The sequence below is a fragment of the Plasmodium malariae genome, assembly GCF_900090045.1.
Source record: "Plasmodium malariae genome assembly, chromosome: 3".
Classification (NCBI taxonomy): Eukaryota; Apicomplexa; class Aconoidasida; order Haemosporida; family Plasmodiidae; genus Plasmodium; species Plasmodium malariae.
In genome coordinates this window covers 392674-409082 of record NC_041777.1, presented here as the reverse complement: position 1 = coordinate 409082, position 16409 = coordinate 392674, and the positions used below count along the sequence as shown (strand labels likewise).

General features: G+C 24.6%; 6 protein-coding genes across 6 annotated transcripts; 3 read left to right on the top strand and 3 right to left on the bottom strand.

Moving 5' to 3' along the window:
* Positions 1 to 597: 597 nt before the first annotated feature.
* Positions 598 to 2388, bottom strand: PmUG01_03017500 (mitochondrial carrier protein, putative; the record flags this gene model as incomplete). The annotated part of the gene is made up of 3 exons (XM_029008803.1): positions 598 to 1481; positions 1754 to 1957; positions 2334 to 2388. The coding sequence occupies 3 exons, from the start codon at positions 2386 to 2388 to the stop codon at positions 598 to 600; spliced, it is 1143 nt and encodes a 380-aa protein (XP_028859394.1).
* Positions 2389 to 4921: 2533 nt separating this feature from the next.
* Positions 4922 to 5245, top strand: PmUG01_03017400 (conserved Plasmodium protein, unknown function; the record flags this gene model as incomplete). The annotated part of the gene is made up of 1 exon (XM_029008802.1): positions 4922 to 5245. The coding sequence occupies one exon, from the start codon at positions 4922 to 4924 to the stop codon at positions 5243 to 5245; it is 324 nt and encodes a 107-aa protein (XP_028859393.1).
* Positions 5246 to 6456: 1211 nt separating this feature from the next.
* Positions 6457 to 8694, bottom strand: PmUG01_03017300 (transcription factor, putative; the record flags this gene model as incomplete). The annotated part of the gene is made up of 1 exon (XM_029008801.1): positions 6457 to 8694. The coding sequence occupies one exon, from the start codon at positions 8692 to 8694 to the stop codon at positions 6457 to 6459; it is 2238 nt and encodes a 745-aa protein (XP_028859392.1).
* A 1692-nt stretch (positions 8695 to 10386) lies between these two features.
* Positions 10387 to 11778, top strand: PTH2 (peptidyl-tRNA hydrolase 2, putative; the record flags this gene model as incomplete). The annotated part of the gene is made up of 5 exons (XM_029008800.1): positions 10387 to 10609; positions 10799 to 10977; positions 11079 to 11153; positions 11362 to 11413; positions 11729 to 11778. 5 exons carry the CDS (start codon positions 10387 to 10389, stop codon positions 11776 to 11778), a joined length of 579 nt encoding a protein of 192 aa, XP_028859391.1.
* Positions 11779 to 12175: 397 nt separating this feature from the next.
* PmUG01_03017100 (methyltransferase, putative) lies at positions 12176 to 13316 on the bottom strand (the record flags this gene model as incomplete). Its single annotated transcript, XM_029008799.1, has 2 exons — positions 12176 to 13114; positions 13290 to 13316. The coding sequence occupies 2 exons, from the start codon at positions 13314 to 13316 to the stop codon at positions 12176 to 12178; spliced, it is 966 nt and encodes a 321-aa protein (XP_028859390.1).
* Positions 13317 to 14039: 723 nt separating this feature from the next.
* On the top strand, positions 14040 to 15440 carry PmUG01_03017000 (conserved Plasmodium protein, unknown function; the record flags this gene model as incomplete). Its single annotated transcript, XM_029008798.1, has 1 exon — positions 14040 to 15440. The coding sequence occupies one exon, from the start codon at positions 14040 to 14042 to the stop codon at positions 15438 to 15440; it is 1401 nt and encodes a 466-aa protein (XP_028859389.1).
* Positions 15441 to 16409: the final 969 nt, after the last annotated feature.

The window sequence follows — 16409 nt, the reverse complement described above, 5'->3', positions numbered from 1 at the left end:
TTTTTTTTTTTTCTTTTTTCTTTTTTTAGAAAAATGGTTTTAAAATAAACTTCAAACAGAGTAAAAAGGAGTTAATTATATTTTTTCATAATATTTTTTTCTCTTTTTGTTCTTCATATAGCTATTGTATATATACATATATATAACTATATATATATATACGTATGTGTGAACATAATACCGTTTATACAGACGCATAAAATTAAAAATTGACAAAAACAAAAAAAAAAAAAAAAAAAAAAAAAAAAAAAAAGTATACATATATAAATAAATCAAATTGAATGTGTAATTTTTGTAACAACTGATAAATACAGTTTATTAATATTTAAAATATGCGCAGTGGAAATGAAAAAAAAAAAAAAAAATAGATAACAATAAATAAAATTAAAAGGAAATAATAAGAATAAAAAATAAATAATAATACTGACAGCAGTAATGGTAGTAACTGCAACAGCCGCAGCAGCAATAGTAGTAGTGATAATAATAATAATAATGATGATGAATGTAAATTGGTCAATGAAGTAAATGTTGATGTGACAAAAATCGAGGGGGCGTGTGTATAAAGAGAAAGGGCAAAAATCGTAATAGCCAAAACAATCAATAATTGAAGTAATGATATGTTGAAAAAAGAATTGCACAGGTAGGTACAATTTTTACCAGTCTTGGAAAAATACCTATATAAAAACCTTTAAATCCGTTCTTTTTAAATATAATTTTAGCAACTGAGAAAATGTTATAGTTATAGTTATTTGTTAATTTAAAATAGTTATAATATTTATAACTATAAGTATTCGAACCATACTTAGTAGATCCATATTTATAATAAATAGTCCTATGATTATTATGAGCATAATTATTCACTTTAACATCATATATATATTTATTATTATATAAATTATTTTGACAAATATTATAAAAATTACTTGTTCGACCTCTTTGACATGCATCATAATTTTTAATTTTTCTATAATCAAAATCACTTTTATGAATAATATCAATACATCTTGCTTGCATGTTCGTTTTGATTATATCCAAAGGATGTGTTATAAAAGTAGTTATTGTGCTACTAAGACATCCACAAATAAATGGGTACAAAAATTTTTTAATAATTTTTTTCCGCCTTTCATATTCAGAATCTTTTTTTTTTATATAACTAACTAAATATTCGTTAAGTGACCAATATATAGCTGAAAATGGGATGTCTCTTACAAGTGTTGAAGTGATACCTTTATACAAATTTATTTTTATTTTTCTATTTTGTTTCGATTTAAATATATCAAATATACTTACTTTATGATTATTGCAAACATTTGCCTGAACATTTGTTCTGTATAATTCTAATGGTGATGTAATTATTATGGAAAAAAATCTAGAAATTGTAGCGCTTAAGTAACATGGAATTCCTTTTTCTTTTAATTCTTCATATACATAAAAAAATAAAGTGTTGTTTATTACGTACAGGTTCATCGTTGAAATAAGGCCTGCTCAAAAGAGAACAATGGAAAGCAAAAAAAAAAAAAAAAAAAAAAAAAAAAATTATATACACATATATGTCCATTTTGGAAAAATTTAATCGAAATAAACACAAAAAAGGAAAAAAAATTCTCAAGAATTATGGACATATATACCAGTTTGAACCGAAATTCATATACTCGTGTGCGTGAAAAAAAAAAAAAAATAATAAAATAAAAAAAATATATATATATATATACATATTAACATATATTAACATTATTGCGTTCTTTCGTGTTACCCCTATAAATTGCCTTGATCCCATAGTTGTTATAAATGTTTTTAAAAGTTCGATAATAAAAAGAGTTAAATTTCAGCAACCTATTTTTCTTCTTTTTTGTAATTTTTTTTAAAATATACTTTTTGTCAAAGCTGATGTTACTATTATATTGTATGTAGTTTTTTATTACGTCAAGAGGTGTGCATATAATACTAACAAAAACACCTTCAAAAGGGGGAGAGGGTAAAAAATAAATGTATGTGATAGTTGCATATGTATATATGTGTGTGCATACGTGTATTTGTATATACACACACATATATATGTACATTCATTTATATACTCATGCATTTATATATACATACATTTATATACTTATGCATTTATATATACATACATTTATATACTCATGCATTTATATATACATACATTTTTATAGCAATACATTTTTATGGGCATTCATTTATGTACACACACTTTTATATGCGCAATTTTATTTATGCATATATTCATATACATATGGATCATTTTATTAAGTTTCCCCATTATTTATCTTTTTTTATTTGGGCGATATTGTAAAAATGTTTAATTTATTGCTTACTTGATACTGTACTACTGTATACTATGTTTTGAACATTGATTGTTCTTTTTTCCATTTTGGGAGTTAATCTAAATAATTTTTTTTTTTTTTTTATTTTATTTTACCTTATATGCTTATAAATATTAATTTAATTTTTTTTTTTTTTTTGATTTATTATTGCTAGTTCATAATAAATTTACGCCTTTTTATTTTATTTTTTAATTATGACATTTTTTTTTTCTCTTTTTACCTTTTTGTTTTTATAAATTAAGGTATCATACTTACCTGAATTTATAAACATATATTTAATTTATTTAAAAATTAAACAAATATCATACATAAGTATAATGTTCAAATGATAAAAAATAAATTCCATATTTAAATGAAATATGCTGACAGCTCTTGTCTGCGTCTAGTTTTAGTTATTCGTTTAGTGTGCTGTAGTATATATACATATATATAGGTTACATAATATTTAAGAGGGGGGGGTATAATGAATAAGTTCACATATAAACATAGATCAACGTAACGATATATGTATATATATATATATATATATATATATATATATATATTTAATTATATTTATATATTTATTTAATTATTTATTTATTTAAAATATAGATACATATATTTTCGAACATGTTTTTGCGAAGATTCACAAATGTAAAAAAATTAATGTTATTATACAACAGCTTTGCACAAGCAAGATTATTATTAAAGTACTGTCTTTCACTGCACGTATATGCAATTAATAAATTATTAAAAAACAATTTTGCAAATTCGTAAATATAATAAAATTAAGAAGGGGTATAATTTTTTAATTTTCTCAGTTCATATACCTGCATTGTCTTGAATGTATAAGGTTCGTTTAATTCTTTTAAAAGGATGAAAAAATGTGTAAATATATACAAACATACGCGTACACACACATAAAATCTTACAAACATACATCCGCGTATAAGCTCTAGTTCATTGTGCATAAATTATATCACATTCTAAGAAGAAGAAAATATAATTAAACATACAAATTCCTTAGTATGGAGGGAAAAAAAGTGTGTCAAGCTTTCACTAAAAAATGTATTAACAGTATTGTATGTATATATATATATACATAATTATATATACGTACATATATATTCATATATATATATACATATATGTACATATGAGCACATCGTGTACAAATATTATTTTGGCGTACCAAAATTGGATGTACATTTTTCAAATAAAAAAGGTAATAATGCATTGAAAATACCTTCAAATGTATTTTTACATTACTGAGAAAATGCATAGATTTGCAAGTAAATAAGTATAACTGCATACGTCTTAACATATAAAGCTATAACAGTAAAACATCAATGTCCGCATAATGAATGCATGAAATTGTGTACCCCTGCTTACTCAAAATGAAGAAGCATGATCATTTGCAAAGCTTACATATATATATATGCATACATACATACATGCATACATACATACATACATACATGCATACATACATTCATGCATACATACATACATACATGCATACATACATTCATACATATATACATACATACATGAATACATACATACATGTACAATTATATGACATATAATTAAACAAAAAATAAATTTTCAAAATTTAAAAAAAGGCGAGAAAATTTATGCGAAATAACAATACTGAAAGTGCCTGGTGTGAAGTTTAATTATGTTGCTTATGTATAAACACTTTCCCTGTTTTGTTATACGTCATTGTATTTTATTATATTTTATATATATTTTTTTTTAATTTTTTTAATTATTATAATATGCAATTTCAAAGAACAAAGTAAATTAACGTACTTGCATTAGCATAAAAATAAGCTTGTATAGCTACATTTTAGTTACAGCATATACATACAAACATACGTACATTCATATATATATACATACGTACATACCTATATATATACATACGTACATACATTTACGTACATGTATAACTTTGAGAACACGTTTTTATTTTATGCTGCTGTTTATTTTGGTTTTAATAAGGAACCCAATTTAGCTTAAAGCGTTTTATTTGTTTCGCTTTATTTTTTTATTTATTTTTTTTTATTTTATATTCCCAAATATGTTCAGTTAAATCTCTCAATATTTGGTGTATAATCAATATGGCTAATTTATTTAAAAAAACAAAAACAAAAACAATTTATTTAAATTGTACAAGGAGCTTCCAAAAATTAATGTAACTCTGTTATAAAAGCTTCTTCTATATCGGATGTTTTTTCCTTATTTTAACAAGGGATCATATGTGCATATATATATACACGTTTTTATGTATATAATATATTATTTATAAATATATAATAAATTGAAAGAAAAAAAAAAGAGGAGATTAAATTTTTTATTCGTAATAAGAAACATTTAAATAAAAAAGAATATTTTTTTATTTTAATTTTTTTTAACGAAACCATGTTTTATAATTGGTTAGCCACACTGTAGCTACTGGAAAATTAATTTTCACATATATATAATAATTGGAGTGCAAAGAAAAAAAAAAAAAAAAAAAAAAAAAAGTAAAATGTAGAGTGTAGAGTGTAAAATGTGGAACGTATAAGTTGCTCATACAAAATTATTCAATAATGTATATCCATTTAAAGACACGTATTAAAACAGTAAGTAACCTGGGGAATATTTTTTTAAAAAAAGGGAATATAATAAAGGGAAAAAAATGGTGTAATGATGCCCCTTTTGTTGATAATGCGATAAAGACTGAAATCTTCTCAACTAGTCATGGTTTTTATTTTTTTAATGAATCCTTTATAAAGCTCTTTACGAAAAACAGGAATAAAATTACGTACGAAATGAGAAGAGATAGAGGAGGGACCATAAGAAAGAAATTAAGCAGAGAAAAAAAGAAAACACAGAAAAAACAAAAAAAGGATAGTTCTAAGGATGTGTACTAAAATGCATAAAAAGGAAAGAAAAGGAAAGAAAGAAAAGTGATATTGCGTACACACTTGATACATAAGTTACACACTATGATGGCAACAATGAAAAGAGAATAAGTTTTTTTATAACATGCATATGCATATTATTTCAAAAAAATTTTATATTTTTTTTTTTTTATTTGAAAACATTAGTCCATTTTTAAATAAAATTTAAGTGGTATGGGCAGGATATATCCGTCATAGAATATTCCTATTTTTTGAAATGTAAGCTTGAGTATATACGTGTATGCATATATGTACATAAATGTATATATACGTATATATATGTATATGCCCCATTTGATTACCCCTCACACTTTTTCTTCCTTTTTTTTTTTTTTTTTTTTTTTTTTTTGTTTCACTTCATTATTTCTTCCCAATAATTTGATAATTCGTTAAAACTAGTATAATATTATGTCAAAGGTATATGCATGGAATTATTAGTCATTCGTTGAATACTTACTAATTTGCATAGCATAAGGTGGATTATTTCATAATCTATATTTCATTTATTTCATAAATGGTTTATTTTGACAGTAAAAAAAAAATATATATATATATATTATAAAAAAACATGCATAGACAAATTATATATTATGTATAACTTAACAGCTGAATTATATTATGGATATATAATAAAATTTGCACGTGCGAAATGCACGTGCTAAAGGCTCATATGAAAGGCCTGTTTGCGGGCATATAAAATGTTTGTGTAGTATAAATGCTCCAAATAAAGCACATATATAATATATATATGTATATACATACTTATGCATATTCACATACGTAACGTGCTACTCGCAACAAAATGCGTTGTCATAAGTGATATTCAAAAAGGATGGTATGCATATATAAATGGAAGAATAAACGGAAAAGTATATTTTGATAGTTACCCATCATATATAAATGCATTTTACATTCTACATATGAAGTTATTAGCAATGTAATTAAGAATGTATCACTGACAATTAAATATGTAATTGTTAAAGGTATGCTTATCCGAATAGTATATATAATCCCCCCACACGCACATATATATATATATATATATATATATATATATATGCATATACACACATGTATATATAGAATTGCGGTGGCGCAAAACTTAAGCCTTCCTCATTCAAAATGCAATAAAAATTAAAAAATAAATAAAAAGTCAAATACAAATTTCGATATACATAATGCTAATTATTAACAGTTGTTTGTTTTTTGCAGTTGGGGCAAAAATAAATAATAGTTGACCCTTCGTCCGCACTTCTTGTTTGAATATTTATAAAATACAAAAAATCGTTACCACAGTCAGTACACTTTTCGTAAGATATATTATAAGCACTATGATTATCTTCTTTAAATAATAATGTATTTTTATCGAATGAAGCAATTTTATTTTTCCAATAATTTTTTTTATTTTGATCATATATATATTTTTCTCTATATGAACATACTTCAATATATGTATCTTTATTATTATTTTGATTATCTATATCTATATCATCTATTACATAACCACAATAAACACATTTAATAGTATTATCATAGAAGTCTTGCATACTATTATTTTCTAGTTTTAACAAACTGAAACATTTTATAAACAAATATATATAATCATCATAATTATATATATATCCACAATACTTACAATACTTTGATTTTTCATTTTGAATATTCTTAATCATTAAAGAACGATGTGTTATTTCTGTTGCATTTTTCACTAATCTTTCTATATCCGAAAATTTCTTTCCTGTTACTAATTGACATAATTCATCATTTTCTATGCTTATTTTGTTCCTGTGCGATTCAATAAAGTAGTTTAGAAGGGCTTCTGATGTTACCTGATCCACATCAAAACGTACTTTTTTCATTTCCTTCCTTTTTTCCTTCTTTACTTCTAACTCTTTGTTCATTTCTTTATACATCTTTTTCACCCTCTTTTCTTCCTCCCTTTTCTTCTTTCTTTCTTTTTTGTCTTCCATCTTTTTCTTTTTTTTTAATATCTTTTTTTCTTTCTCTTCCCTTTGTATTTGCAACTCTTGTTCTACCTCTATCTGCTTCTTTTTTTTTTCCAACTTTTTCTGTATTTGTATTTCCATTTGTTTCCTTTTTTCCTTTTCTTTCTGTATTTGCATTTCTATTCGCTTCTTCTCTTCTTCCTTTTCTTTCTCTTCTTGCTCTCTTTTTTCCTCTTTTTTTTTCTCTTTTTTTTTTTCTTTTTTTTTCTCTTTTTCTATCCTTCTCAACTCTTTACTTTTTTCTTTTTCAATCCTTTTATGCTCTCTTTTTTTATTCAACTTTTCCTCTTTTTCTATCTTTTTTTTCTCTTCTTCTATCTTTTTTTTCTCTTCCTCTATCCTTTTTTCCATCATCTTCTCCATCATTTTTTCTTCCTTTTCTATCAGATCCTGCACCATCTTTTCCTCTTTTTCTATCCTCCTAATCTCCTTTTTTTTCTCTTTTTCTATTCTCCTCATCTCCTTTTTTTTCTCTTTTTCTATCCTCCTCATCTCCTTTTTTTTCTCTTTTTCGATCCTTTCCTTCTCCCTGTTTTCCTCTTCCCTTTTCTCTTTTTCCATCCTTTTCTGCTCTCTTTTCTTCCTCTTTCTTTCCTCTTTTGTATTTTCTTTTTCTGTCTTTTCCTGCTTGCCTTTTTCCTCCTTTCCTTTCTCATCTTCCGTTCTCGGCTCCCTATTTTCCTCTTTCCTTTTCTCTTTTTCGATCCTTTTCTGCTCTCTTTTATTCTCTTTTTCTATCTTTTTCTTCTCCCTTTTTTCCTGTTGTCTTTTCTCATCTTCCATTCTCTGCTCTCTTGTTTCATCTTTTATTTTTCCTTTTTCTGTCATTATTTCTATCATATTTAAACTCTTTTCTTTCTTTTCCTTCTCCCCTATTTCTTCCTTTACCCTATTTCTTCCATTCATTCTATTCCATTCCTCTGTATTCTCATTAGTAGTATACGCTTTTTCGTTTTTTATTTTCCTTTGTTCTTTCATTACATAACTTACTGTTTTACTTGGTGAGTTGTTCATCTCCGTTTTTACAAAATTTAATGTATTCCCTGTTAACCCACGGGATGATACACATTCCATGAGTTTGTCATTCTCGTTCGTGTTATCAATTTCGTTTTCTTTGTCATCTCTTTCTCCTAGTCCTATTCCTTCTCTTTCACTTCTCTTTTTTTTTTTTTTTTTTTTCTTTGTTGAGGTATCCTCATTATTAAATTTATTTTCAAAATAATTATGTGCAGCAATTAATGGAGATAAGCTATTATTATTCACTCCATTTTCTTTGTCCTGGTTCCTTTCATATTTATCGTAATTTTCGCCTTTTCTGTTTTCCCCTATTTTACTAGTATTTGCATAAAATTCATTTTTTACTAATACCTCATGCTGCACACTACCCCTTTTTTTTTCTCTTTCAAAATTCATTTTACTTAGGTATACATGTACATATAACTATACCCACAAATATATACACATATAAACGCATATACATATATATATATATATGTATATATTTATATATATATTTTTACATATATTTGAATGAAGGAAAGATAAAATTTTCAATGTGTCTGTAATTTACAATTGTTCCAATATTTTCCCTATCGCTTTTCTTTATACCTTCTTTATATACTTTTGTTTCTGCTTCTCTCCTTTTTTCTTTATTTTTTTTTAAAGCCTACAAAGAGAGATATCTATTTATAATTTATTCCATATTATAATACAAATTTTAGCTCATTCACAGAAACGATAAAAATGGTGAAATGCTCAGGTGTTGTACGTATGTTGCACATGTATCTACATACATGATGTATATACGTATATGTTTACGTATGTATTTACATATGTATTTATTATTTACGTACGTACGTATGTATGTATGTATGTATAGAAGGCCAAAATGGACTTATATAAAAAAATTAATTACAGAAAGAACGAAAAGAACAAATTATTATTTATAAAAGATTAAAATATCTTCAAGTAATATGTCATATTATGACAAAAACAATAATATATATTTATTTCCATTTCAAACAAAAATTATATATTAGTAGATTAAAAAAAAAAAAAAAAAAAAAAAACAACAAACAACGAACAACGAATATTTTTAATAAAACAACAAAAAAGGTATATTTTAATGTGAATATTTGTACAATAACATACAGCTGTAAAACAAACAATGCTAAAAAAAAAGAATATAATTTTTTTTTTCTTTAAATCTTACGTATATGCGTATATATATATAACGATATGCATGAAACTTTATGTAACATAAACGGTGTTTTAAAATTTGCAAAAATTATTGTAGGTTACTCAGGCGGAGAAAAAAAAAAAAAAAAAAAAAAAAAAAAATGATATGTATAATTATACTTAATAAATACGCGTATAAACAACTAATTTAATATACCGTTTATTCGCGTATTTTGTTTTTTTACCTGTTCGGTAATTTTGATTTCCTGGGGTCTCTAAAGCGCTTTTTATTTAATTATTATTTTTTTTTTTTTCTTTTTGGTATTGCCTAGTTTTTAATCCCATTAATTATAGCTCTTCAACTTACTATGTTAAATGGGGAGGGAAATATTGTGTAAATGAAGAAAAATATGTACAGATTAACTTGAAAGTAAATAAGCTTATTGCTTATAAATGCGTGTAACTGCATATATACATGTATATATATATATATATATATGTATGTTTTTTTTTTTTTTTTTTGGTTTAGATAAGTAATTAACGTGTAAAATGTTTATGCTGTGGCTGAGAAATTTTATTCTTACGTAATATCGAAAAATTAGTTAAAACTGAGTTGCATATATGCATACAAGTTTATACTTGTGCAAATTGTGCAAATTTTTGTGCTGCGAAAAATTACATAAAATTATGTATGTATAATACTATGGCTTTATGTAGTGTGTTTTCAACCTTTCCATTTTTTTTTTTTTTTCGAATAAATATTACATGCTTCATAGTACATACTTTATAGAACTCACCACACAGTACATACCGCGTAATACGCACCGTCGGCATATAGCACATTTCGAGTATTCTTGATTTGAGTGATCATCTTTTTTATGTACCTCTTTACCGGTTACATATATCATTTTCCAGAATTTAAGACTTATGAATTCAGAGAGCTATGAGCTAAATTTAAGTAATTTAAAAAATGATAGATATGATAGTACCCTTACTATGTTCTTTACCTTTATATGTGGGTTTTTACTCGGCATATTGATTAAGTACTTAAAGGAAATAAAAAGAAGTGCTTTAAAAGTAAAGGAAACTTGTTTAAATATTGATTCAATATATAACCTTGAGTGTAAAATGGTATTCTGTGTTAGGACAGGTAAAATGCAAGCATGTTTTTTAGTGCTATATTTCCCCCCTTCCCCATTATTAGCCATTTCCCTTCCATCTAATTTTAATTATCATTCTTTTTTTTTTCCGCCAACTATCCTACACATTTTTTTGTTTCTCTAACACTATTGCATTTTTTTTTTTTTTTTTTTTTATATTGCTGGTGCTTCTTTACCAGATATAAAAATGAACAAAGGAAAAATATGTTCGCAGTGTTGTCATGCATGCTTATCAGTTTACGAGAAAATGCTAAAAAGAAAAAATCAACTTAAAAATAGCGGAAACTCTCAAAGTGCCTTGACGTACTTCGATGTGTGGAAAAAAACGGGACAAAAAAAAATAGTTCTTAAAATATCAGTAAGACGCGAATATTTATTTGTTTACTTCGGTTCGTTTTGCTTTTATTTTATTTCATTTTTTTTTTTTTAATTCCCTATTAAAAATCTCTTTATTTTTAGAGCGCAGAAGAAATGTATGAAATTGAGAGAAAGGCAAAAATGAAAAACCTTATAACCTCCATAATTATTGACGCGGTACAAGCAAAGCCAGTGATGTTTTTATTTTGGCATACATATGCACATTTTGTTTGCGTTATATGTATGTGTTTATCTATTTGGTGTGTTTTTACATTTGTGTTCCTTTATATATGCATTAGTGTGACAACATGTATGTCAATTCCTCTGTGCATTCATGAACACACGTATTTTAGCACATATGTTTGTATCTTTTTTTCCGTTAAAGGGAAGAACACAAATTGAGCCAAACACGGAAACAGTTATAGCTATTGAACCGGGTATTATGAGTATATGTTAAAAACTAGAACTTTTATTTTTATACTGAAGCATATATGTATAAACATATATACATATATATATTATGTATAAACATATATACATATATATATTATGTATAAACATATATACATATTTATATTATGTATAAACTTATATACTTATATATATTATGTATATATATACATAAGATAGTATTCTACTGAGATTGTGAAAAAAAATACGTTATTTTAAAATTTTTTTGTGGTAAAATATGGTTTTTGTATTCTCTAAAAAGTTAATTTTTTTTTTTTTTTTTTTTCATTATTTCCTTATAGTACCAGATGAAGTAGTTAACGATATAACTGGGCAGCTTAAGCTTTTATAGAAGTTACAGATATATGATTACCCTTTAAAAAGTATAGTAATGTTTGCATTTTTTTTTTTTACCCTCATATTAATTTTGCTTTTTTTTTTGGTTTGCTTTGAGTATACATATATATATATATATATATATATATATTTTATCCATGTGTAACCTTTTTTTTTTTTTTCGCATCATGGAAGTAACCAAATAAACAGTTTCTTCTTTTTTATTTTTAAAGTTTACAAATAATTTCTTAAAGACAGGAAAAAAAACAAAAAACATAAAAAAAAAAGGGCATTTAGCAATATGTATATTTTTTTAAGAATAAAATTTCATCTAGTATAACTAAAAGTGTTAATTTTTTTTTTTTTTTTTTTTTTTTTCTAGTCGTAATTTTACATACATTTCTAAACTTTTGTTAAACATTTTTATAATAGTAATAAATGGGAATACCCTTTTGTTGGCATATAATATTATCAATATCAAAAGTTTTCTTTTGAACTGTTTGTTGAATATATTTTTTGTTGCTATTATTTTCGCTTGGCATATTATGGTTATGTGTAACTGTATTGGTATTATTTTCTTCCTTAGTAAATTGTTTACTTTGGCTATAAGATAAAGAGATAGTATGTTTCTTCGCTGTTATTATGTAAATACTTCCAGCATTTTTTATAAGTTTAAAAACAATGTTGAAGTTATTTTTTTTTAACAAATTTAAGGGGTCTCTATTTTCATAATAGCCATATTCCCATGGTATTTTCCTATTAGGGTATAAATCCAGTTTTTCTAAAATATATCTTATGATTTTGTTATAAATAATACCTCTTTCAATTAAATAAAATTTTCCATTTTGTTTCATTATGTCCAATACTTTTTGTAAACTTTCGTCCACATGTTCAAAAGAACATAATGTAAAAGACGAAATAACACAGTCAAAAACATTAGATTTGAAAAGACTATTTTTTATATCATTGTTTATAACATAAACAGGGTAAATTGGTTTTTCTTTTTCCAATTTTTTCTTTATCTGTTCACACATTTTTACGCTTTTTTCAACACATACTAAGGCTTCTATATTTTTTAAATAGGAAAAATTTCTTCCTGTCCCTGCTCCTATTTCTAGTACCACACCATGCACTTTTCGAAAGTTCTTTTTTTTGTATTTGTTTATGGATGTAATTTTTTCTATGAAATCATTTTTTTCATCGTAGTTTTTGGCTAGCTCGTCAAAAGTTTTAATTCGAAAATTTTCACTTGGTTCATTTATACTTTTATCATTTAAAGGTCTATTTTTTTTGAAGACATAAAAACAGCTTAACACCACCCCAACATTTGCACTTGTCACGCCTATAAGCAGCTAAAAAGGAAAAACATACATAAACAATTAAATATACTGAAAATATTAGCTTTGGGGGTACTGGAAAAGTATGCTATTATAAGGGATAAACCTTAAACGTGTTGCATGTACAGGTTTTTCAATTTTCTAAACGTGCAAAGAGGTATATACATATATATGCGTGCCTATCTTTAACCTTCTTAAAAGAGGATAGTGTAAACATTTTTTTTTTTTTCTTCCCTTCTATTCATCAGTATGTGCGCAAAATAAATATAATACAAAAAAATTACAAACAGGAAAAAAAAAATTTCAAAATATATCCTTAATTTAATGCCCCTTTCCCTGTTATAAATTCAGAAGTTACTGCATATACGTTCCATAATACGCAGAAGGCATATAATAATTATATATGCCTATATATTAACATGATATATACATATATGTACATCCAGAGGTACATGCGTACATACATATATATATGAATGTATTGTATATTGTAAAAACCGTGCATTAGGGCAAACATATATGTAATATCATAGTAGATTATCTTGTGAAGAGCTTGTTCGCTATTTTACTTGGAAATCTTTTTTTTGTTTAATGTTTATTTATACAATATTCAAATATTTATATTCTATTAATTTCAAAAGGTAGCTTCAAATTAAAAAGGGTTAATATTTAAAAATGATGTTCACTTGACCTTTATTTCATAGTCCTATGACGTTTTAATTTTTACAAATTATATTAGAGAAAAAAGAAAAAAACATGACAAAAAGTAAGAAAAAAATATGACAAAAAGTAAGAAAAAAATATGACAAAAAGTAAGAAAAAAATATGACAAAAAGTAAGAAAAAAACATGACAAAAAGTAAGAAAAAAACATGACAAAAAGTAAGAAAAAAACATGACAAAAAGTAAGAAAAAAACATGACAAAAAGTAAGAAAAAAATATGACAAAAAGTAAGAAAAAAACTTGTGGGAAAAACCAAGTACTATCATTATGCAATTTAAAGAAACTTATACTGAAAAGGAAAAATTGTTTCAATACTGTTAGGAATTTTATAAAGTTCAAAAAACAGAAAAGAAAAAATTCTGAACAATGTAGAAAATTAAAGCAGGAAAATTTATGCCCTATTGTAAAACAAACCGATGAAGAAGAAACAAATATTACAAAGAGGGTCAGCAACAAATCTGGAGTTACTAAAAAGAGAGCAAAGAGAAAGGAAAAAACGAAGCATAACACTGAAAAAATTAATATTTTACAAAATAAAGAAAAAACAAAAATAATAAGAAACAAAACAGATATAAGGAAGGAGAAGAAAAAAAAAAAAATAATAATAAATAAGAATAAGGATAGAACTTATATGCAATACGAGCAAAAAAGTGTTAGACATGACGACAAAAAGGGGGCTATGACAAAAGAAATAAGGACAAAGGGGGAAATACTTAAAAAAAGGCATAAAATTAAAAATGACACGTGTCAGGAAAATGAACCAACGGAGCTGGAAGAAATATATGAAGTAGAATGCAAAGCGAAATACGAAGCAAAACTAGAAGAAAAATGTGAGGCAAACTTTCAGGAAAAAAAAAAGGAAATAGTTAAAGCAAACTCACTAGAAAGCATCCACAAAACTGAAAAATTCGTACGTAATTCGTCTAATACTATATTCAGAATACAATATTCGACGAATACATATGAAAATAAAACAGTACATATATGTGCTGATACAAATAATGTAATAGAAAAATCGAGCAATTCAGAATGTGTAGTTGAATTACATACGAATAATATAACAGACATAAAGGTAAAGAAAGAAAGAAGAATAAGAAAATATAAATGCAAAAATAAATTAGGGCATACCAATAATGTTAGTAAGGACATAGTTAAATTGGTTTTATCTAAATGTGTTGAGGTAAAATGTTTTATTGTTACGTACAAAACGAACTTTAGAAACATACTAAACAATTTATTTAATGAATATATGTTTCTTAAAAAGTATTTGAACAGCAATTATAATACATATCATAAATTGAAATTTTTTTTTATGTGTAAACATTATTTAAAGAAGCTGCATTATGTTTTATCCATATTTTATGATGTTATAGAACAGAATGATGAGTATTTACTGATAGAATTATATAATGAGATAAAAAACAATTTAAGATTAATGTACTATGTAGGGAGAATATTGTCAAATTATTTAACTTGCATAGCTTATAAAAAAATGGTATATATCATAATAATTTGTGTTGCGCGAGTGCATACAATTTTAAATTGTATTCTTATATCGGAACCTTTTAAAAACATTGTACCAGAATTGTTAAATATGGTTAAGCAAATTAAATTGTAAAAACGAATAGGGGAACAAGGTATTTCTCTTGGATGAGTAAGCATTTATTTTTTACTATTTTTAGAAGACTTTTATTTTGTAAATATAATTAGTTTGTTTATTTGTATTTTATTACTTTTATTGCATTACTTTTATTTTATTATTTTTTTTTTTCTATTTTTTTTTTTTTTTGTAAATTAAAAATTAAGTTATAGATTCAACCATTTTTTATGTTATAATTTTGCTGAATTTTTATTTCATCTGTGCTTACAACTACTTTTAAGTAAACAATGGATCATATGGCTACTCTAATTTTTGTATTGTAGTTCTCAAAAAAAATTTTCATTTATTTGTGTAAAATTATGAACTGTATTCTTTAAGAGTAATAAAATGAAGGTTAAAAAGAATAAAATATAAAAAAAAAAAAAAAGAACAGTAGAGAAAATAAAATCTATATACATACATACATACATATATATAAGGAAAATTAGTATAACAAAATGGTTAAATATTTTATTTCCTTCTTTACTCACAAAATGGTAAATATATACAAAAAGGTGTATTACAGTATTTATATTTTAGATGTTGAAATTTCGAAATAGTTAAAATGGACGGTCAGACATTTTGTTAATTTTTAAATGTAATATGAAACAACGTTAACATATTCTGAACGTTCAGAATTTTTTTTTTTTTTTTTTATATCTAGCTATTTTAAAGTGTGCGGATGTTCGTATGTATGTATGAATTTTTTTTTTTTTTTATTTCTAGCTGTATTAATGTGTGGGTGTTCGATTGTATGTGTGTTTGTATGTATGTATGTATGTATGTGTGTATGTATGTATGTATGTATGTATGTATATATATATATATGTATATAAGTATTTTTATTTTATTTTTTAATATCTATTTCATTGTATTATTTTTAAAAAAGATAATATGTTTTTTGTTAATATTATAATTTATAAACTAAAATAACATTTGTTTATGTTT